Source organism: Pogona vitticeps, chromosome 2, assembly GCF_051106095.1.
Source record: "Pogona vitticeps strain Pit_001003342236 chromosome 2, PviZW2.1, whole genome shotgun sequence".
Classification (NCBI taxonomy): Eukaryota; Metazoa; Chordata; class Lepidosauria; order Squamata; family Agamidae; genus Pogona; species Pogona vitticeps.
In genome coordinates, this window is record NC_135784.1 from 150,502,277 (window position 1) to 150,524,348 (window position 22,072).

The following is a 22,072-nucleotide window of genomic DNA, read 5'->3' on the forward strand; positions in this document are numbered from 1 at the left end:
GAGGCAAAGCGAGGCGGGTGCAAAAAAAAAAGGGGGCCCCAGCATACACCACGCCATACGTATTTTTAACCCTACGGATTAGCCTTTGCGATGGACGTTTCGATGTGTCGGAAAAACTCTCCGGCCGAACTACAATTCCCGACGGAGCTTTCGCTTGAAAAACTGGAGAATAGCGCCCCTTCTGGTAGGTGCGGAAAAGTTCTGTGGGTGGCGCTGAGGCTCACTTTTCTCGCGCGGGGAGTTTTTGTCCTTCTAAAAGCAGAGCATTGTTTGGAACCCAGGCGGGCAGGCAAGGCAAGGCTTGCTTGCTTGCAAGGCGTCCCATGACATGCAATAAAGCACTGATAAAAAGGGGCTGCCGTGCTCGAAAGCGTGAACCGGATAAACTTTAACAAAATTGGCGGAAGAGAAGAGAGAAAAATCTAAAGGCATCTTCAAAGAGTACGAACATGTTTAGCTAGTAGTTTTTCTTTTGGTCTTTTTCTCTTGTTGGTTATATGATAGATTGCTAATGTTTTTGAGTTTGTATGTCATAATTTTAAAAAAAAGATTATTAACATGTAGTGTACGAGCCACCTAGGGCCCCCTGCTGACGAATAAACGAGAGTCCTAATTCCATATTGGGGCGATACCTGTATTAGACAGACCGACTCCTAACCTCTGACTCTGCAGCCAGATGCCTAAACCCACCGAAAAAATCAGGATATGGTCCTTAAAAACAATATAAATGCAGGAATTGGTGATCCCTTTATTGGACTATTAAGAAAATAAAAAACAAAAGCTAGAGCGAACTTTTGATAATTCATTTTTCTCAGGCTGTCCATCAAGTTCACAGGCAGCTCCAAAGTAATATGTTTAAATTAAAATCCCAAAAATTAAATAAGGTCATACATTCCAAATTACTGGCGCTTGCAGGCTTCAAACTACAACTGTCTCCATCTTAGAAGTTGTGGCTGGCCCCCAACAAGGGCCATGAAACTTCCGGGACTTTAATATAAACGTATTATTTTGGAGTTCCCCCGCAAGAACTTGGTGCAGAGCCTGAGGAAGGTGAATTGTCAAAAGCTCGCTCTGGTTTTTGTTTTATTTTCTTATGGTCCAATAAAGGTATCACCTATTCCTACACTAAAGCACTGATTTATCCAGCCAACTCCCATCTCTCTTACCCACCTCCCTTCTGTAGCCTCCAATTTTAGCAGCTGACCAAGATGGTGAATTTCTGCCTGGCAGGAATGGCCTCTGGCCTCAAGAAATTGTTCAAATAGGCGTTGTGTTTTATTTAAACAAATTATGATTATTATTTATTATTTTATTTATATCCCATCTATCTAGTCAACTCAGGACCACTCTAGGCGGCTAGGTTATACCTTTATTGGAAATCAAGGTTATAGTTACTTGTGGGTTAACGAAATTCTGGTATGCAGGCATGGGGAAGGGGTTACAAAAGGCATTTGTGTAGAGATGCTTAGAAAAGTAGGATACTTTCCTTTGTGTTCCCAGTTCTAAACGTGGCTTATTTAAGCCATGAATACTATTTACAGAAGGAATCTTTCATCCCTTTTATAGCTCTTGACTTTTTTCAGTCAATAACAGAAACATTTTTTAAAAAAAGACAAAAGTGTTGTGGCACCTTAAAGATGAACTGCTATATTTTAATGTGAGCTTTTGTGGACAAGCCCACTTCCTTTTGTTTCAAGATGTTGACTTGCAGTTTGTCTTAAGGTGCCACAATGCTTTTGTCTTTAATTTTTATTTTTCTTGTTTTTGTCTATTACACTTGCACAGACTAACATGGCTACCTCTTCTAAAACTTGACTAATTTTCATTATCCATGCTGACAATCCCTTGGACATGTCTGCAGCTTTCCTATTCAATGTTTTTGTGACAGGCCTCACACATTTTCTTGTCTGGGATAAAGGACTTGGAGGTGCTCCCCTCAGGCTTGCCTGCAGCCAAAGCGTACATTGGACTGGAAAAGGTCTCCCACTGCTCGTTCAAGCCAAAATCAAGGAGGGATGCAGAACAGTCTGTGTGGTACAAAGCAGTGCCTTTGTTCCTCCATCAGTTTGTAGACAGGGCTCTCTTGCAACATGACTTTTTCTTTAAAAACTCAAAAGTTGCATTTCAGCTGTCAGCATTTCCAGCTGAAGCAGCTTTCATTACATTGTCTACTGGCAGGGACAATGTGGCGCAGTGGTTAGAGTATTTGAGTGGGACTTAGGAAACTCAGTTTCTTTTAAAATTAAGCCATGAAATTCACAGTATATCCTTGGGCTAGTTCCTCTCTCCCACATTGAGGCACCTTACAAGATTGCTGAGAGAGCTACATATATAGTGCCTTGTAATGAATGTCTAATAAGTATGTCTGGCCTTGCTAATCAGTGTGTACATTGGTAATCACAGTGGAACCCACCCTCACCCTTGAAAAGGGCATGCCGTATGTGCAGTTACTGTGAGTCCTCTGTTCATGACATATGTCCACTCCCACAGAATAACCACATGTGGGAATTAGTACACAGGATGTTATAGAGCAGGTGCTCATTTGCTCAGGGGATAAAGTCCAGCAGAGCAGGCATTAGTCTCTGGCTACCACATATTGCTGGCTCAGGTGCTAGGAAATGTGGAAGACCATAGCTATGAGTCAACAGAGGTAGTATAATTTATGTATCTCACTTCCTTCTCTTGCCACCCTTTCTTACTTTTTTCCTTAAAGTCCCTTACCTGGAAGGTAGGAGGAGGGACAGAAAATATATTTGATCATATAAGGGAATAGGATTTTGCCCCTTAGACACCATGTTCTGAAATCTTCTGAATGGAGAGCATCATGTGGCAATATTAATGATTTTATCAAAAGAAGCACAAGTCTGTCTTCACAAAAGCAAAGAACATTGATTCAAACGAGCCTTTGTTGGCCAGGGTACTCTTAGTGGCAAATTAAGGCTGCAGTTCTGTACATGCTTACCATGGACTTCATGTCAAACTTAGCAGGGCTTACTTTTGAGTAAGAATGGACAGGCTTGTGCTGCCAGTGTGACAACAGAAATAAAAGAAGAAATGGAGACAGGTAGGGAATAGAGTGATTTAGCTGTCTTTAAGTCTTTTTGGGTTTCAGGAGCCAAGCTAGCATAGCCACAGATATTGAATGATGGAGGCTGTAGTCCAAAAAAATCTGGATGGCTACAGTTGCTCCCATCCAAGCTAGGAAGAAAGTGAAAATAAGCTGGAAGCTTGGTGAAATTGTACCATACTTCCCCAAAATTTTAAAGTTAAAATTAGCCAGAGGTTTTCCTCACATAGGGACGTGGTGGCACTGCGGGCTAAACCGCAGAAGCCTGTGCTGCAGGGTCAGAAGACCAAGCAGTCGTAAAATCGAATCCACGCGACGGAGTGAGTGCCCATCGCTTGTCCCAGCTCCCGCCAACCTAGCGGTTCGAAAGCATGCAAATGCAAGTAGATAAATAGGGACCACTTCGGTGGGAAGGAAACAGCGTTCTGTGTCTAAGTCGCACTGGCCATGTGACCACGGAAGATTGTCTTCGGACAAACGCTGACTCTATGGCTTGGAAACGGGGATGCGCACTGCCCCCTAGAATCGAACATGACTGGACAAAAAATTGTCAAGGGGAACCTTTACCTTTACCTTTCCTCACATAATCTTGAAGACTGGGATATTTCTATGTTTTTGTCAGGAAAACCAGAATTCAGAAGAATCTGGCAGGGCTCACACAATTGTGCCACTGCTGGAACACAGACAGAGCTACACACCAGTGCATAAAGTCATAAAGATACTGTAGGTAGAGCTGCACCCCATATGCAGAATATCATCTTCACCCTGCAAAGTACTTGAAATGGGTTTTATCTTGAATTAAGAGCGCCAAGTTGCTGGATCACACTAAATGCTTTTGGAGCAGGCGCTGTTAGGTTTTGGGCTGTAATATTGCACTATCACCCAAAGACAAGCTTTTCTTGCCTAAAGCTTGCCATCCCATAAGAAACTATGGGATCCTTAAACTTCCACAGCGTATTTTGCTAACAGCATCTGAATATGACAAGGAAAATCCGTACATAGCTCATGATGAATAATGTTTCCTGCAGTTTAGGGAACTACAGATCAAAGACAGGAGATGATTACAACAGGCATTTGTAAGTTCCAGGGTTTCTCTAAAGAACAGGGGTGACTTACGGTACAACAAGGGCATAGAACATATGCAGCCCTCCAGGTTTCACTGAACTGAACCATCCTTGAATTCTAACCAGCATGGGTAGTTGGGAGGGATAGTGAAAGCTGAAGCCTAACAATAGCTGGAGGGCCACACATTCCCTATCTCCAGCAGAAGGGAGGCATTAAATGGAATCTCTCTACACAAAGTTGACAAATATTGCAGTTGAAGTCTACCTTCCTGTCCCACCTTCTACAGCAGACACATCAATGTGGAAAGCAAACTCCAGTATTCAAAGCTTGACCTTTGCATGTGGTAAAACATTAGCAAGCCTAGGAAAACATTGGGTCTCTCAGCATGTTCTCAGACCCATCAATACTTATACAGTATTGTTATTTCTGGGACTACATCTTCCATAATCCTTTACCACTAGCTTTACATGCTGGGGATTCTGGAAGCCAAAGTCCAACAATAGGTGAAAGGTGGGAATTTACCCATTCTTGCTTTATAATTTGCATCTTTTGTTGAAATTGGTTCTTTTAAAAATGGAATGTCATCATTGGCAGCTAGCCATTTAATAGCTAGATAGCCATTCAGCCAGCCAAACTAGCTGCCATGAAAGGGGATACAGAAATTGCACATCGATCCACAGCCCTTGTGACATATCATCATCCATCCACTGTAAAAAGGGCTGCCCTGTAGAAGCAGAGGGGACAGAGAGTCTCCCATTGTAAGCCAATGTTTTCATCATGTGCTGCTCCCATTCTGATGTACTTAAAAAGGCAGAGGAAACTTCAGAAGACAGCAGTGCTCTAGCTAAAACACACTTTGCTCTATAAATGGAACAGACTTTCAATGCACAAGTCTAGGATCTCAAGGCTCCTAACCAATCCCAGACACTGGCCAGTAGCCAAAGCACACAAAGCAGAAACACAACTTGCACTATAGTTCTGATGCCCAAGGAATTGCCCACAGTTGGGCAAATGCGAGACATGGTCAATTAAAACCAAAGCAGGCAGAGGCCAAGCTGGCCACAGCAGCAGGACAAAACAGGTTCCTTATGAAGCTGGCAATTTCCACTCAGCTTAAGGAGATTCAGAATAGCTGAAAGTTCAGGAATTTCAGTTCAACATAGTACAATCCTTGCATATAGAACACAAGGGTCAAGCCCTAAGTTCCTCCCTGTGATTCCCAGCTTTCAGCATCCAGATGTTACTTAATTAAAATTTATAAAAGTCCCAGCCAACTCAGAGGTCAGGGACTCTGGGAGTTTTAGTCCAAGATCACTTGGGCACCCAAGTTTGGGAAGCCTTTTCCTAGTGCATGTTTAACCTGAAAGCAGCAAATCCACAAGGTTTTAGAAAGGGATTTTTCCCCTATCCTGCTGCTACATTCAGCGTGAGATGGGAAAGCTGGAACACAGGGCTTTCCACATAAGATACAGTTTGAAATGCTTCTAGTCCTATTGAGCTTCAGGGCTGTCTGTATGTATTTTTTGTGGGGTAGGGTTGGTAGGGGAAAAAAAGCGTTTTTGCTGGGAAAACTCAGAAGAGATCTCAATAAATAAGAATGTCTTTGAAACAAGGTTGTTAATCTGCATTATATTTTCATTAATAAATAAGTTTTCTTTTAATAACACTGAACATTTCACAGATCGCCCCCCCCAAAACATATTTCTTTTCCTTCCCACACACAAAGAGACAATGTTTATAAAACAGTCACTCCCTTCCTCCTCCTCTTCCTACCCACTCACTCCTTCTCTAGAGGGAGAAAGGAGGAGAGGATGCCCAGAACACCTCTGCCCTAGCCCAAACAGGGAGGGAGAAGGGGAGGGCCTGAGAGAGAAGGGAGAGGTGTCTGCAATCATCCTGCTTGAGACAGGCAACGAGACAAGCAGCAGATGGAGAATATGACCAGGGCCAGATGAAGATATTAGTTGTGCATTGGAAGGGGGAACAATTTCTTTTGAACCCTTCAAGTATGTGGAGGAGCCACTCCTGTCCAAGATGTCGCTTAAGCCCAGCCCCAGAGGCCTTCCCGGAGCAAGGCGGGCCCTGGGCAAGCCTTCACGCTTACTGTCCAGCCAAGCTCCGATTCCCCCTTGTGTCTCTATCTGGAAGCACACGCTGTTGGCTGCATGGTGGGAAGCATTGCGATGCGGAAGGGAAGGCAGGCCTGATCAAGCCAGGGAGAGTGGGGAACGGGACCCTTACGGACCCTCTCTAGGCCTGGCCCACAAGAACTAAGCAGCCCTCCATACCAAGCCCAGAAGGGCCGGCCGGAGGGCGCCAACTCCGCAATGGTTCCACCACCACCCCCTGCTCCCAAAAGTGGGCGAGGGAGGGGGGAGCCCTTCACATGACAGCACAACTTTTTGCTTTCTCCTTCTTGAAAGTGGAGGAGATGAGCTCTGATCGGCTGGGCAAGCGGAGGAGTCTCTTGGGGAAGCTCCGAGCTGGGCTCTTAGAGGCCTGGGGACCAGGCTTGCTGAGGCAGATGGAAGCTGCCGTCCGAAAGATGCTGTGGACGCTTTTCTCCGATGTGAAGGCTGAGCACTCCAAGTATATCTCAGCACCAAGCTGCTTGGCTGCAGCACAGCCCTTAAATAAATAAATAAACAAACAAACAAATAAAAGAGGGAGAAAGAAAGAGAAAATGTTGAGAACGAACCTGCTGGCACCTGTCCAGCACAACAAGCAGAGTGTGAGGAATTTATTTTTCAGATGACAACTCCCAGACACTGCCCCAAGCCCAGATGCAAAGACTTGTAGTTTTTTTTTAACGTTATGTTTTCCTCAAACTCTAGGAATACAATTAAGTAACAGTCAGGAAGTCCTCCCGGTGAGGCTTTGAAACTGGAAGACACTAAGGGCTCTTTCACCAGTTCTTCATGGCATGGCTTGTTAGGAGTGATAGTAGAGGAACAAATAGTTCAAATTGATGTCCACATGGCATTTGCTGAACTGCACTGAACAGTTATTCAAATTCTTCACAACTTCTGTGACTCAATAGTAGTTTTCAAACTTGGGATTCCAGGATGTTCTTTGACTATAACTCAGAAGCCCTACCAAGGCAGGCAACAGCCAGGGTTTCTGGGAATTGTAGTCTAAAAATATCAGCCCCCCCCCACATGTTTGGGAACTGCTGCGCTACAACACCCACTTTTGTGAAAGATCAGTCTTCCTGCTTTTGCATCCGAGTCCTTTCACACACCCCCAAAAAACCCAAAACCTCAGAAAAGGACTGTTAATTTTACAGAAAGTGGAGTAGCAGCCCCAAGTGCTGGTGCCATATAGATCATAAGAGAGGGAAGCTTTGGGTCCCCTGGACATTTTGGCTTATTACTCCTCTCTGCTGCACTCACGATAGCCAACAGCAGGGAATTGTGGGTGCTGTAGTCCAAAAATGTACATCCCATACTAATATAAACCATCTTTGTATAGCAGATATCAAGACAGACCAGTGGGCACTACCGGGCAGAATACCTGGTATTTATGACGAGACAGTAGATACCAGGTATTTTAGTTCAAGCTTCTACTGCCCCCCCCCCCACGCAACATCCTTTCCACCTGGCACTACCTTGTAGTTCACCTCACTAATACAACTGGGATCTTGCTTTCAACTTCTGGCTCAATGCTAAAAGCATCCAGACTCAATGAAGACAGCTGAGCTGTATTTTCAGCTGCAACTACGCAATATGCTCATGCATCACGCCCTGAAGTCTGCCATACTTAGCTGCCTACAGCTGTGATGCTTGGAGCATCTGGACTACAACTCCCAAAATCCCCATTACAGATGTGTTGCCTTGGTACCCCAATTCCCCCAGGACAGTCCCATTAATAGAACAATACCTGCCTGTAGGTCATGACAAATGGACACAGACACATGCACATCTATTTCATCCAACATTTCAAACAAAGTTCAGCCACACAGGATTTCTTTCATCAAAGCCTCTTCATGATCGTAAGCCTTTGCCAAACAAAGGTGGGCGGGCATTTGTCTGGTACAAAGCCACAAGATTTATGACAGTTTTTGTTTCTTTACATATTATTCAAACAGAATGATATTCAATCAATATGAATGAAGAAAAATAATAATTACAGCTATCAAGTTGATTCCAACTTATGGGGACGCTTTCTAGGGTTTTCCAGAAACAGTTTACCCTTCCCTTCTTCTGGTCGTGCTCTGGGATTATGCAGCTTGCCCAAGGCTACGCAGGCTGGCTTTCCTTCCTGAAGGCACAGTGAGAAATCGAACTCCAAACCTTTGGTTCTGCAGCCAGATACCCAACTCACTGAGCTATATGGAACAGTATGCCTAAATTGTTCCAAAGGATCTTCATAATACTTTTAATACAACACTGGTTTCAATCTTTTAAGATATGCTTGGAATTTTAACAGCACACCTATGAGAGTCTACATGCTTGTGCTCCATATCTGCCTCAATTTGATCTGGAAATTAAGAGTTTTGTATTTTAATTTCTCATGCTAGCAATAATAGCAAGTGTCAGAAATCACCAACTGAGAATTAACTGACCGCATCAAAAAATGAAGAAGCCTGGCCTTCATAGGAGGGGGTTCAGATTGAATGAGAGATTCTCACTACAGATTAGCAGTGCACAACAGCACCCACAGGTGGGCTTACCTGTTCATAAGAAATAGGAGCCTGCTTTTGGTGGGACAACTCCATCAGGGTGCTGAGGTCTGTACGCAAGTCTATTTTGCAGCCAATCAGCAACACACGGGTGCTGGGACAGTAATCCAAGATTTCTGTCTTCCACTGGAATGGGAGAAAGAAGAGAACAAAGGCACCCTGAACTTTCAAGTATTCTAAGTATCAAAAGCATGGATCCGAAATACCGGTAGTAGAAAAATAGCTACAGAACCACCATATTCCTTGCACCTCTGTGCTCGGTTTAAAAGCTGCATTGCAAAATAGCAAAAGACTTTTCTGCCACACATAGCAAGTACGAGAGTTTTAAAGCAACATGTCAAGTGTACTATGTGAAAAATTAAGCTCTCCATATTCCAGAGATGCCGGGAGCACACGGAACAAGCCTCTGTATCTTCCGTTAAATTCAGCAGTTTTAACCCTGCGCCAAATTGCTCATGAAAAGAATTAGTCATCTTTATAAAACTAAGAATGAGAAGGTGGCCATGAGGCCTGAAGGGATCATGGGCCTAGAGAGCCAAAAACAGATTTCAAAGGCAGCAAGAAGCAAATCTGAAGGCAACTACATTAATGGGTTGATTTGCTTGATGTTATATATAAAGTGCTTTAAAGCCCGGCCCTCCCATCTTCAACAGGATAGGGAGGGGGTCTGGGTGTGAACATTAACACACAATTGATAGCAAAGAACTAACACAATTATCAGCCCCTGCCAGGAGACCATCCTATGCAACCATCTCTTCTCAGCAACCCTCTTCTCCAGATCTGTGCATTTTAAAAATCGCTTCTAAAAAGGTTTATTCCATCCCATGCTGACAAATCCATTTGGCCCTAGCCATAGATTTGTGCCACGGGACTAGAAGGGAACTGCCCATGCACTGCCATCTTAAAAGAAAAACCCTGCAGGCAGGCGATCACAGAAGACTTTGAAACAGATACTCAAGAGTTGCAGGTAATTTTCTAAATGCAACACTCCACAGGACAAAGAATTAGTGTTGGGACCATGACGTTTTGATGCAGGGCTGGGTATAACTCACCAGATGACAACCTCCATGGTCCTTATACTTGCTAGGGCCGATGGGAACTGCAGTCCAGCAACGTCTGTAGTGCCCCAAGTTGCAATCATTTCCAAATTTATTGCACACCATTCAATGCAGTGTGAGCAGAACAAAACTTTCCCTCCCTTCCACTGCAGCCTCTTAAGTCACCAAATCTACTCAAGGACCTCCTAGATTCTGGAAAGCAGAGGAACTTCCAGGAATGCATCCCACTAACATAATCGGGGAGTTTGATGCACTTCAGCATTTGAGAGGTGCAACAGATTCTTTGCTTTTAAAAGATTTATTAGAGACCTGGAGAGGGAGATCTGAAGAAAAGCACAATGTTTACATTTTTTTTGTACAGCATTAAGAAATATTAAATGCCATAATTAGATTTTGAGCAGGGCAAGTATTTGTTTATGTGCCTCTCTGTGACATAACAGAACTTGTAAATATCCCTTCTTTAATTACAGTTCCTAGAATCCTGCAGCAGGCCTGGCTTATTAGGTATGGCTGAGAGATTCTGGGCACTGTGGTCCAAAAAAAGTAACTCTTCCAAGCTCTTCCAGTTCACTTTTAGCTCTGAGAGAAACAGAAATCAGATAGGGATCATGCTTTTAAAAAATGGCTTCCTAGGCCATTGCCTGTAATCTGTGTCCTTCCAACATTTACACCATAGCCCTCTAGGAAAGTCATCTCTTGGAGGGACCGGGGGGGGGCAGAGGGAAGTAACATATTTTACTCCACAAACTAATCTCCTTGTGATTGGTCAGGTTCCATAAGGCGCCATCATAGCAGTCTTTTAAAATGCGGAACATCTAATTATACATGCACCTCCAAGCACAGCAGTGCTCATAACAATTTACATTTAATTGCAACATTTCAAAAGAGAAATATCAAAGGATGGAACCCCACTCCCAAAGTGTCAGAACATGTTCGTCCTGGGTGCCATACCTTGGCAAAATGGTTAGGGTCATCATGGGTCAGGCAAAAGTCTAGCAGGGGAGTGCCTATAGAGGGTGCTGCAGTTTTGCACTAAGATTTCAAGGGGTTTCTGCATAGAAAATAAAAAGGGGAAAAACACCCACATTTGTTTAACAATACATGTTTTTTAGGGGATATGTGGTCTCTTTAACTGGACACTGCTTAGCACATTGGTATGTCTCAATCCAGCCCTGTTTCTAGATCATGAGAGGTGAGTCGGCCATCTTGTCTGAGGCGACTCCTTGCTTTTTTGGGTCATCATTGCCACTCCTTCCATTTAGATCCCTGGAGTTCCAATACTACGAGATGAGAAGTGGAGCCGTCTCCCGAGCGGGAGCTCAGGACAGAGCCTAGTCTTTTGTCAAGCTACAGGTGAGCACGACCTGAAGCTCAGCTCTTAGGACCAAGAGGCAAGAAGCACCTGCAAGTCAACCTTCCTCACCTTCTTCAGGGCACTGTCCATGGTCTCTGGGCGGCTGACGTCGAAGCAGAGGAGGACAGCATCCGAGTCACTGTAGCACAGGGGACGGACATTGTCATAATAAGGAGAGCCTGTGAGAAGGAGACAGGGAGGTCATTAAGCAGCTCGAGACTCTCCTCACACGCACACACTAAAAGCATCCCTCTCTTGTGGCCTAACAAAAAAGATGTCCTATTTTTGGATTAGACAGCTCAGGTTGCATACATGTGTGTGTCCCCCCCCCATCCCCCAAATGCTCCCAGAAGAATAGAGAAGATAAAAAGGAACCAAGCTTTGGCAGAGTTTCTGTGGAAGGACACTTCCTTTAGTTGCCTTCCGCAGGGCTCTGCGCACTCACACACCCCTTTTAATATTCACTGTCCTCGGGAAAGAGCTTCAGTGTGGTTTATATAACCAAGGCCATCTCCCCGCCCCCACTCATACAAGTGCTATCGACAATAGAAGAGGATGCAGGGCTTCCGTTTTTTTAAAAAAATGGGATTTAGAAAAGGAGAAAATGCAACAGACAGGGAGGAACAGGGGTTGCTTAGCAACATTTATCTCACCAGCAAGGGTAAAGAAAAATGGGTTGCGTACCTGCTAGGGACCACTATGCATGCGAGAAGAAAGGGAAAGGACTGCACAGGACGGTGGTGGGAGGGGGGACTGCTGCATAGATGCAAAGGGGGGGCAGGAGGAGGAGGAATAGGATCACACCGCACCCCCCCTTCTTTCCAAAACAGCAGCATCCAAAATGCTTCTGCAGCCCAGACGCTCCGTGCCCAGAATAGCAAGCAGCCCCTGGCTCCCTGCACCAGCACAGTCACCATGGCAACAAGGGGGAATCCAAGTAGCCAGGGACCCCCACCTTGGAACCCCTTTAAATGAGGGGATGCTGCAGCAACAGGAGCTGAATGGTTGCCTACCCCCAGTTGCTAGGGTAACTCCACTACACCCCTTCAGCACACAATTACATTTAAGAGCCTTATTGTGAATAGCCACTGCTGCCTCCCCCCCCCCCCGCTCCTCACAGCACATCCAGATTTCTCTAGCAAAGTCCCCCAAGCCCCCTGTCGTGGGATGATCCCTCTTTCTCTTCCATATGCACACACAATAAGCAAACCTCTTCCCCTCTGCATTCCACAAGAGAAATGAAGGCATGGAGGAAACACCTGCAGTGGGGGGGGGCAGTTGTGTTTGTGTGTGCAAATTTATTGAAAATGCAAGAAGAAATAGGCGGTGTGCAAGGGAGAAGGCGGCTGCAGCCTGTTTAACTTCCACCCTGAGAGACATCAGAGCCACTCTCATTCTAACAAAAGTCAAGGAAAGGCAGCTTTCAAGTCTGCTGGAGGAACACTGCTGTAGAGGTATTTAATTCTTGAAACAAAAATGCATTGCTTTTAAGAATTACTTCCCCTTAGGAAAGGGGTGGAGTCTGGGTTTCCTTTGGCCAGAATAGCTCTTACTTGACTACCTTCTCCATTCCTCTGAGGTCCTGCCCACCATCACCACTGCTGCTGCTTCCCTAGGAGGACCCCTCAGTCCAAAATCCCAATGGCCCCTTTTTCCAACTGAGGACTGCACCACAGAAGTCCTCCCTCTCTTCAAAGCTCCAAAACACAAACTGCGCCCCCCCCTTAATCTTTCAAATCCATCTATCACACCTTCCTGATCCTTGTGAGACCCAGGTGGATAAAGAGTACTTAACCTGCACCCATCTGCAATGTACCATTTTTGTTATGTGCCATCATGTCGCATCTAACTTACCTTGAAAATCCTATTAGAGTTACTGTATGCGAGATGTATAAGGTGTGGTTTTCCCAGGGCGCCCCCTCCATGATTTTCCCTGGATGAGCAAGGACTCGAACCCAGGTCTCCTGAGTTTTATGTCCATTACTTTATCCTCTACACTGTGTACTGCAATATATCATACTCTAAGCCTAAACAGATCATGAAGTCTTCCTGCCTCCATGAACGCTTTCCATTTTTAAAGACCTCAGGTTCTCCCAACATCCTCCCACCCTGAGAAATCCTCAAGTCATCATAAACGTACACAACATTGGTACAGCCACAGCTTGTTTGCCAGACAGCAAGACTTGCAAGTGACCAATTATGCTACTCTGGTGTCCACTGCAGTAGAACTGGGTGTGGGCTAGCTGGTCCTTTTGTAGGATGAAGCCCAGAAGTGGGGCAAGGGGGAAGGAGAGAGAGAGAGAGAGAAGAGAAGCCTCACCAGAAGTGTCCCATAGACTCAGCTCCACTCGTTGTTCCTCTGTCTCCAAGCATGCCGTGTAGTTCTCAAAAACGGTGGGCACATATGTCTGGGGTGGAGAGAAGACACAGAGAGGTCACTGGGGCAGAAATTGGTGGCAGAGTGAGAAGAGAGGAAAAGTAATCAGTGTTGGGCCAGCATCCAAGGGAACAGATCACCTACTGATTACTGTACTACCCCTCAGCAGAGGCCAAGGTGGGTCTGCCCTGGAAGAAAGTTGGCAGGCAATCTAAAAATCACAGTCTGATTGTAATCTGGAATGGAGCTCTCCCAACCAAACCACAGAAAGGCATGCAAGTTGGAAGGAAAAGGCCTTGCAACCCTTATCACCTAAAACAATACCAGGTTCCCCTAACTAGTATCCTCAAAAACTGTGGACCACACCATCTGGGGATGATGCAAGTTGTGCCGGAACAGATTTGGAAAACAGGCACTCAGGAAAGGGTGGATGAAACACACACAGGGGAACCCATTAAAGGGGGCAAACGCCTCCCTGCAAAACACTATGGACAGGACAAGGGGCAGAAGAACGGTCCACGGCTACAAAGCCGGAGGTTGGGAGTTCGATTCCTCACTCTGCTTTCTGGACAGGGACGGGACTCGATGACTCAGAAGAGTCCCTTCCAGATCTGCAGTTCTAAGATCATTACGTTTTTGCTCTCCTAGATAGGAATTAAAGGCTTCCCAGCTCTTGGGATGGAGGATGCAGAAAGCGCGGGTCCGAAGAACGGCCTGGAGCGAGAGGCCCGAGATGCCGCTCCATTCTTCCGCCCCGAGCCGGCCTCCTTCGGTGCTCTAGTGCCTGGACGCCACGCGGCCCCCACGAAAGCCCCCACGAGCTGTCCCGGAAAGAAGCGCAGGGGGCCAGGCCGAGCACAAAGCAAGGCAAGCCAGAGCCCTTTCTCTGCCCGTCTCGTTCGGAAAGGCTAGAAGCTGCCCAACAAAGCAAGCCGGCCCAAGCGAGGCATCCCTTCCGATCGAGTCCCCCCCCTCCTCCTCCCCTTACCTCCGGGTAGCAGTCTTTGGCCAGCACTTGCAACATGGCTGTCTTGCCAGAATGTACGTCTCCCACCAGAACCAGCTTGCACCGAGCCACCACCGGCTGAGGAGTCCTCCTTTCTCTCATGGCGACGTAAAGGCAATTCAATGCACCACCAGCTTCTCGCACCGAAAACCTGAACGACTCACCGCGCGAGAAATAAAGCGAGGAGCCCGGGGGTGACTGCTTTTATAGTAAGACATGGTAACCAATGAGAAACAGAGGCGGGACTTCTCGCAACCAATCAGAAGATTCAGGAGCCGGCCCCGATGACCAGTGACAGAGCAAGATATTTGACTTCCCTTCCCGTCGGAAAGATGCAATTTAAGCGTTCGGCTGCACTTTTCAGGAGAAGAAGGTTAATAGTTTTTTTTTACTTGTTTTTAAGCGGAAGGGAAAAAGATATTAAACTGTCAAGTCTCATAAATTTAAATTTGGGACCGCCTTGTGCTTGTTTTTCCACGTGGTGTGTAGAACTGAAAAGGGTTATGAAATTACATTCTTTTTGGTTATTGTAGGTTTTTCGGGCTGTTTAGCCGTCTTCTGGAGGTTTATCTTCCAAACGTTTGGCCAGTCTCTGTGGCCGGCATCTTCAGAGGTCAGGAGTTAGAACACAGACGGCCAAACAGCCCGAAAAACCTACAACAATCATCGGATCCCGGCCGTGAGAATCTTCGAGAATACCTTCTTTTTATTTGGATTTAAAAAAATTAATCATTAACTAAAAGTTTCTTATGTCCATGACTAAGCTGCGTCTTTATCCCAATGTTCTACGTAAAAGGATCTTGTTAGGTAGGTATAGTTCCTCAAAAACAAAACCAGCTTGTGTGTGATTCAAATTCTCGACTTGGAATTACAGGAAGCCTGTCCAGACCTCTGGATGTTGCAGAATCTGTTTTTGATTTGTAAGTTCTAAGTGTCTTTTTTTGGGATCTTAAACGTTACTTGTTTGGTGAACCCCTATAGTGATCTAATTTACTCTATGATGTAGTTTTAGGGATAGAGTTTCAGATTTTGTGAAAAAATAGAAGAGTTGTAACAATCTGTGATTTCCCCCTTGCTTCTAAATACCAGCTGTTCTCCTCAAGTAGATTTCTTCTGACATTTTGAGCTGCTCTCACCAAAGAGGGAAAAACAAAGGCTACTCTGCTTCTGACAAGTGGCTATTCTCTAAGCGTCTTTTGTTAAGTCTAAATGTGGAGAAATGCAAAATGTTCATGTTACCCATTTATAAATCACATTGGAAAACAACACCTATTCAGAAAATACGAAGAAATAGGAAAGTGTCACGAAGCAACCTGGCGGGAAGTCTAAAAACAAGTCCTGGCTTGTCTCTTAAGGCAGTGGTTGTCCATGGATTGGTGCTGGTCTATGAGCCACCAGTTGCTGGTCTGCAGTGGGCTGCCAAGAAAGGGGTGGGGGTGGGGAAGGAAGGAAGGAAGGAAGGAAGGAAGGAAGGAAGGAAGGAAAAACGGCAGGCAGGCAGGAAGAATGGTCCAGCACTGTGTTGACATCACATAATTCAAGGTGGAGAAAGCATCATGCATATTAATATAGTACCGTATTTCTTGAGGCAACAGCGGGCCAGAAGCTTGGAGCACATGTGCAGCCAATGGTTCTGAGAAGAAAGATTTCTCTGTGATGGGAACATATACAGATGCTTCCATCAGTTGAGCTGGTGACGTGTTAAATACAGTACATAAAGTGGCACAACAGTCTGCATATCTTTTCCCCATAGTGTGCTAGTCTCAGTTGAATCATGCCTTAGCCAGGGGGCAAATAAGAAGCAGGTTCATTGTTCACATTAGGAAACATTAGGTTTTTAAGTTTAACATGCTTATGAAATACATATTAAGATTACTTTTTTTCCTCAACTGAATGTAATATCTTCTTTTAATATTTCAGTGTATTTTTTCAATTCAGGTTTGTTGTTTTCTAAATATTCCCCCAACCCTGTGCCCGTCCCTAACATAACTGGGGGAAAATATTGCTGTTCTGCCACTTCAGGCAGTTTGAGAAGCTCTTTGTTGGGGCACATCACTGTCTGAGATAAATTGTTTGGTGACATTATTCATGTTTTTAAAAGCATGCTTAATATTGCACTTTTCTGTTGAAGCAAAAACAAGGACAAAATCTGACTTCCTGGTCCAGTTGCAATGTAGACTGGGCCCCTGAAGCAGTTTCCTCTGGGGGGGGCAGTCAGTCCCCCCAGCTCTCTATCTCTGCTTTTTTATCCTGAAGAAAAAGACAAAACCTACAGTTAGATATAGACAAGCTGCAGCTAAAAACATGATGAGTGGGATCCAGATTAGAAATGTGGTTTGGAGTGCAGCCTCATTTTCATTATTGGCTTCAAAATAAAAGGGACAGTGAAAGTGTTTATTTAAAGTATAACTGAAAATGGTAATTTCAGTGATGGGGGCTGGTCTCTCAGCCAAGAAGTGATGAGGAGCACAAACCAGCATATAGGATGCATCTGAATACCAAAGTCTGACTAATGTCTGGGCAGTGCTGACCTTCAGGGCTGTAGCTTTCTGGGGCTTTGGCTGACCTCTTTTTTCCTGTTAGGAGTCTGAAAACTGACCATCCTTGGGTCATTGCGAGCAAAAAAGATTCCTAGCATCCTGTCTAAAAGGGTTGGGTCAAGTTATATCGATGACTGAGGCAGAAATGTTGCAAATAGTTACCTCCTCCCTTTTCATAAAAAACTGGCATTAGTAATAACCAGGGAGAGGATTTCTATGACATGTCATATTTTTTTCTGCAACTTATGTATGGGTGGGTTTGGACATGTTTATAAGTAATCTGGTGAGAAAGGCCAGATTACTTATAAACATGTTTGAACTTGCTTATGGGTTCAAATGTAGGTTGCAAAGAAAATGTGAAATGTCATAGAAATCCTTCCCCTAAATAATAAGTTACTGCCTGTTCATGACACCTCGGATCAACTGCCTGAAGTGGCCACCTCACTCTGCGTAAGACTCATGCCAGCGCTGAAAGTGGTCAAAGTCCTCCGCTGACTTTCTCAACCAGTGGCTGAGAAAACAGTGACTAATATGCTAACTGTGTCCCTTATCCAGGAGGGGCTAGAGCAGGTGAGTATGAGCACACAAACAGGGTAGTGACGAGAGAGCAGTTTCAAAACATGTTTCCCTCCCCTCCTCTCCTCTCCTCCCCCCACCCCACCCCCAGAATACGAGAATTTATAGCTAGTGGAATATAAGAGTTCTGGGGGTGGAGCGCTCCAGCCAAACCCTACTGATCTCCAGCTTACAGTTATTTTCCTGCAGCTTTAAATGTGCATTCTGCTGTTGCAAGGGATTCCCAGATTCTCTTTTACACAAGTGGCAGGGAAGGAGGAAATGTAGGGTGGTGGGGAATCAGCCCATTTGTCACTAACAGGATACTAGCCAGACTCATCTGCTGGTGATTATGGAACACCTGATGCTCTTTGGTCTGACCAGTGAATTAGGTGAAAAGGAGGCTTTCAAGTACAGGAAATCAGAAAATAAGAAACATCATTAAGCGGAAAATATATTTTTGTTGTTTAGTCGTTAAGTCCGACTCTTCATGACCCCATGGACCAGAGCACGCCAGGCCCTTCTGTCTTCCACTGCCTCCCGGAGCTGGGTCAAATTCATGTTGGTCGCTTCAAATTCATGTTGGACACTGTCCAACCATCTCGTCCTCTGTCATCCCCTTCTCCTCTTGACCTCACTCTTTCCCAACATCAGGGTCTTTTCCAGGGAGTCTTCTCTTCTCATGAGATGGCCAAAGTACAGTATTGGAGCCTCAGCTTCCAGATCTCTGCCAGGGAGAATATATATCCCTCTCCCTTTCTTGAGCAGAATTCCTCCTTGTTTGCATTTCTAATTAGAAGCCAAGGGTTATATTTTAGCTGACCAAAGATCTTTTGCCTATTTTGCAATCGGAAGTCAGTGTCACTGAGTTCAGGGAGCTTACTCCCCGGGGAGCAAACTGAATTCCAGCTCTCAGCAGGGAGTTGGATGCCAAGGCCTTATAGACCCCCTTCCCAAATCCATTATATATTCTATGCTATGTAATAATACACAGGACTGAATGCATGCTGCTCCCAATAAATTGGGTGTTACAGTATATTACATATTACTGAACCTTTTGCGTGTGTGTGTGTTTGGATGTACATTTTGTCCCAACAGGTTCTTGCACTTAAGCGTTTACTACTACACTTTATGGGTGATGAATATTTTAATTCTGCAGAAGCTGTTCTGGGGTAAGGTGTCTCCAGGAAGGGTGTGTTTCACTGTCAAAAAAGGGCAAAGTTGGGGAGAGTGTTTAACCTGTTCCCCACTAGCAGTTCTCCCTGGCAGAGAGCTCCATATCCATCTTTATGTGTCAAAATGGGTGTGGCAGATTGAGGAGCAAAGAAGATATGAGAAAGAAGGTTGTGAGCAGGGGGACTTAACTGTCAAGGGGGCATGTTTTGTAGCCTTTCTAGGTGATGTCACATGAAGTTGAGTGCCTTGCACTGGACTAGGGCTGAAACAATGGCGGCGTAACAGACTACAGAATGAGATGGAAAGAGGCAGCAAGGCCAGTGAAAACACTTTGCCTTGAACATCTTTGCCTAAGGAAGAGCTTTGTGTAGTTTGCTAGTCTATAACTGCCAGGTCTCAAGCTGATCCAGTGAAACAGAGCCTTCTCTGTGTCTATCTAAGCCAGTGGTTCCCAGCCTGGGGTCCCCAGAGGTTCTTGGACTACTGCTCCCAGAAATCCTGGCCGGCACAGCTAGCGGCGAAGGCTTCTGGGAGTTTCAGTCCAAGAATCTCTGGGGACCCAAGGCTGGGAACCACTGGTCTAAGAACTTCCAGATGGACATCTACCTAGCTAGCGCTTCGACCCGAAGACACTCTGTGTGCACAGGTATTCCATTTTCCCTTTCTTGACAGATTTTCTGTGGTAAAAAAAAAAGAGGGTGGCAAAGGCAGTGGAAAAATAGGGAAGGATTGCAAATGGAAAAGGATGATATCTGTGTTCATGTATATGAACATAGGGAGAGCCATTGTAGAGAAGGGCTCTTTAGTCCAGCCTCTGGCTCCATCAGATGCCTCTGTGAGGCCCAGAAGGAAGACAGGAAGGCAAACATACTCTCCATCTTGTGTTCCTCAACCCATTGTCTCATGCTGGAAATGAAACGTGGCAATACTGTATATGAATGTACTGTATGTAATTTTCTTCTAACATCATCCAAGTTGACAATCTTCCTTACATCCCATGGCAGTGAATTCCATAGTTTTAAGTATACAGTACTCTTGTGTGATACAAAATTCTAAGGTGATTTTACAATAAACTCCATGTCTAGAAGTACCTTTCAAAGAATCGGTCTTGTTATTCTGTGCAAGTATGGCATACAAAATAAAATAAAAACACTTTGGTTTTTAAGACTGTTATATTTTAAGGTGAGCTTCTGTATATTAAGTATAAAATCTAAGGAAGTGAATTTGATGTACAAAAACTCACATTAAAATATAACAGTTAGTCTTCAAGGTGCCATAATGTTTTTTTTAATTTTATTTTATGCCTTTTGAAATTTTATCTTGTCTGGAAGCAATTTCTCATTCCTTGGCAAGAGTGTTGCTATATTATAGCCTTGTTTCCATTTGAAAGAAGGTTCCCCCATGCCCACCTTGAAATCAAGACATATGCCTTGTTTGCTTTAATTTATATTGGGCTGGACAATGGCGTGGGGTGTGTGTGCTCATTTGTCCTTTTGTTACGGTTGCAGCAATTCAGGACCAGGAGGGAAGAGGAGGGATGGAGGATCGGCGGAGAAACGAGGGGCATATAAACTGGCATAGCACTGCTGGCCCCTGTGCTATAACAATTTGGCAGGCAAGGAACGAAAGTCTTCAGACAATGGAAGTGACTGGGGCCCAGAATATGCTTCTGCCTCACAGAGGCAGGTCACACCCAACGTCTTCCTGGCACATTTCTTAAAAGATTGCTGCCACCTTCTCACAGCTCGGTGACACTCATTCAGACCACAAGCTGTGACTAGAACCTGGGGAATTTCTGAGATCCAGAGACATCACTTTGACACAGTTTTTGTGTCCTAATTCCACTCCTCTTTAGACGTTGCCTGAGTCAATTTCCTACTTTGCTTCATGTTTGGGAAAGGACTAAGTACTCTTAGCAGAGAGTTATCATATTTTTTTTCTTGTGAATTATTTTTTTTCATTTCCATCTCCTGGCAGAAAGGAATTTCAGAAGATCACTGGGTTCTTCCGATACATGTTTGCCCTAAATGGCTCATTGTTTGATTTGTTTACAGAGTAATTTGAAGCATCTGATGACAAATACACACACCCCACCAAGCCTTCTTGCAGGACTGTGGTTTGACATAGGCTTTGGTTTATAATAATCACATGTAACCTACTTCTCAGCTGGATTTTGACAGGAGATGTTGACATGAAGCTGCTTTTATACCCGGAAAGGAGGCCTCTAGCTGGTCTCCCATCAACCATCCAGACAAACAGCATTTGCTGTAGAGAGATATCCCCCCCCCCCGCCACTGTACTTCCCTGGTCCCATTCTGTGAGCACTTAAGCATTGCTCCCCCAACCCGTAGGTGCCTTATTCCCTTCACACAACTGGCACTGTCCCAAACAGGGAATGTGCAGGCAGAGCAAATAATCCCAGAGTTCTTTTGCTCTGTTGAGAGAGGTACAGACCACTGACATTGTCCGTCTCCCTACACAGGGGGGATAAGGGGATGTGTGATCATGAGGGGTGGCCAGGGCTTTGACCCAGGGCAAAGACATTTAGAGAGTCTAAAAAATTTTGTCTGAGGAAGTGGACTGGTCCACAAAAGCACACATTAAAATATAACAGTCTTTAAGTTGCTACCACACTTCAGTCTTTTTTATTTGTTCTTTTATTTGTATTATTTATATTTATATTGTTTTTACCTATAATGCTTGCACAGACTAACGCAGCTACCCCTTCTAAAACTATAAAAATTGCTGTCACCCTTCAAGATTTCCTGCTGCACAAACAGCGTGCCTGATGGAAGGGCCCCCACTCTGAGTGAGGACCTACTTCCAGGTGCTCTTCATGGACAGAAGCAAACACAATGGCCAACATCCTGTTGTTTAGTGTAGTAAACTACACAAGAGTAGGCCCATTTTATTCAGCTGATCTTACAGGGGAATTGACTCACCAAATCCCCATTGATTCAGTGGGCCTACTCTTATGTAATTTACTACGCTAAACAAGAGGATTCAGTTCAAAAGAAGCAGGCTCAATATGGAAGCGATTTGGCCATCACATGCTCAGGCACAAGTGTTCGTTCCCGTTTCTGTGTCCATTTGCTGATTTCACATGACTCAAGGTGAACCACTGGGGCAGTGAAGCCCTAGGAACCGAAATGGCTAGTTAAGCTTGCTGTGTTGAAGTCACTAGGTGAGCTAT

At 44.8% G+C, this 22,072-nt stretch overlaps 1 protein-coding gene and 2 long non-coding RNA genes across 4 annotated transcripts in view; 2 read left to right on the top strand and 1 right to left on the bottom strand.

Moving 5' to 3' along the window:
• Positions 1 to 73: 73 nt before the first annotated feature.
• On the top strand, positions 74 to 9,256 carry LOC140704605 (uncharacterized). Its single transcript, XR_012083912.2, has 2 exons — positions 74 to 184; positions 8,220 to 9,256. It is a non-coding gene; the product is annotated as an uncharacterized LOC140704605 (long non-coding RNA).
• On the bottom strand, positions 5,747 to 14,792 carry RND1 (Rho family GTPase 1). The gene is made up of 5 exons (XM_020785677.3): positions 14,591 to 14,792; positions 13,546 to 13,633; positions 11,295 to 11,404; positions 8,805 to 8,939; positions 5,747 to 6,760 (listed from the first exon to the last, which is right to left on the bottom strand). Exons 1-5 carry the CDS (start codon positions 14,708 to 14,710, stop codon positions 6,515 to 6,517), a joined length of 699 nt encoding a protein of 232 aa, XP_020641336.2. The 5' UTR covers positions 14,711 to 14,792; the 3' UTR covers positions 5,747 to 6,514.
• LOC144586324 (uncharacterized) overlaps positions 14,784 to 22,072 on the top strand; it is an 18,592-nt gene continuing 11,303 nt past the window's right edge. For both annotated transcript variants that reach the window (XR_013541099.1, XR_013541098.1), the window contains exon 1: positions 14,784 to 15,528. This is a non-coding gene — a long non-coding RNA (uncharacterized LOC144586324). The remainder of the gene's footprint in view (positions 15,529 to 22,072) is intronic.

Excerpts from the sequence above, each read along its gene's own strand:
- RND1 (XM_020785677.3), bottom strand. The coding sequence starts at position 14,710 with ATGAGAGAAAGGAGGACTCCTCAGCCGGTGGTGGCTCGGTGCAAGCTG. Across the intron at positions 13,634-14,590 it reads CCAAAGACTGCTACCCGGAG|ACATATGTGCCCACCGTTTT; the intron begins GTAAGGGGAGGA and ends TCTCCACCCCAG. Across the intron at positions 11,405-13,545 it reads GAGTCTATGGGACACTTCTG|GCTCTCCTTATTATGACAAT; the intron begins GTGAGGCTTCTC and ends TCCTTCTCACAG.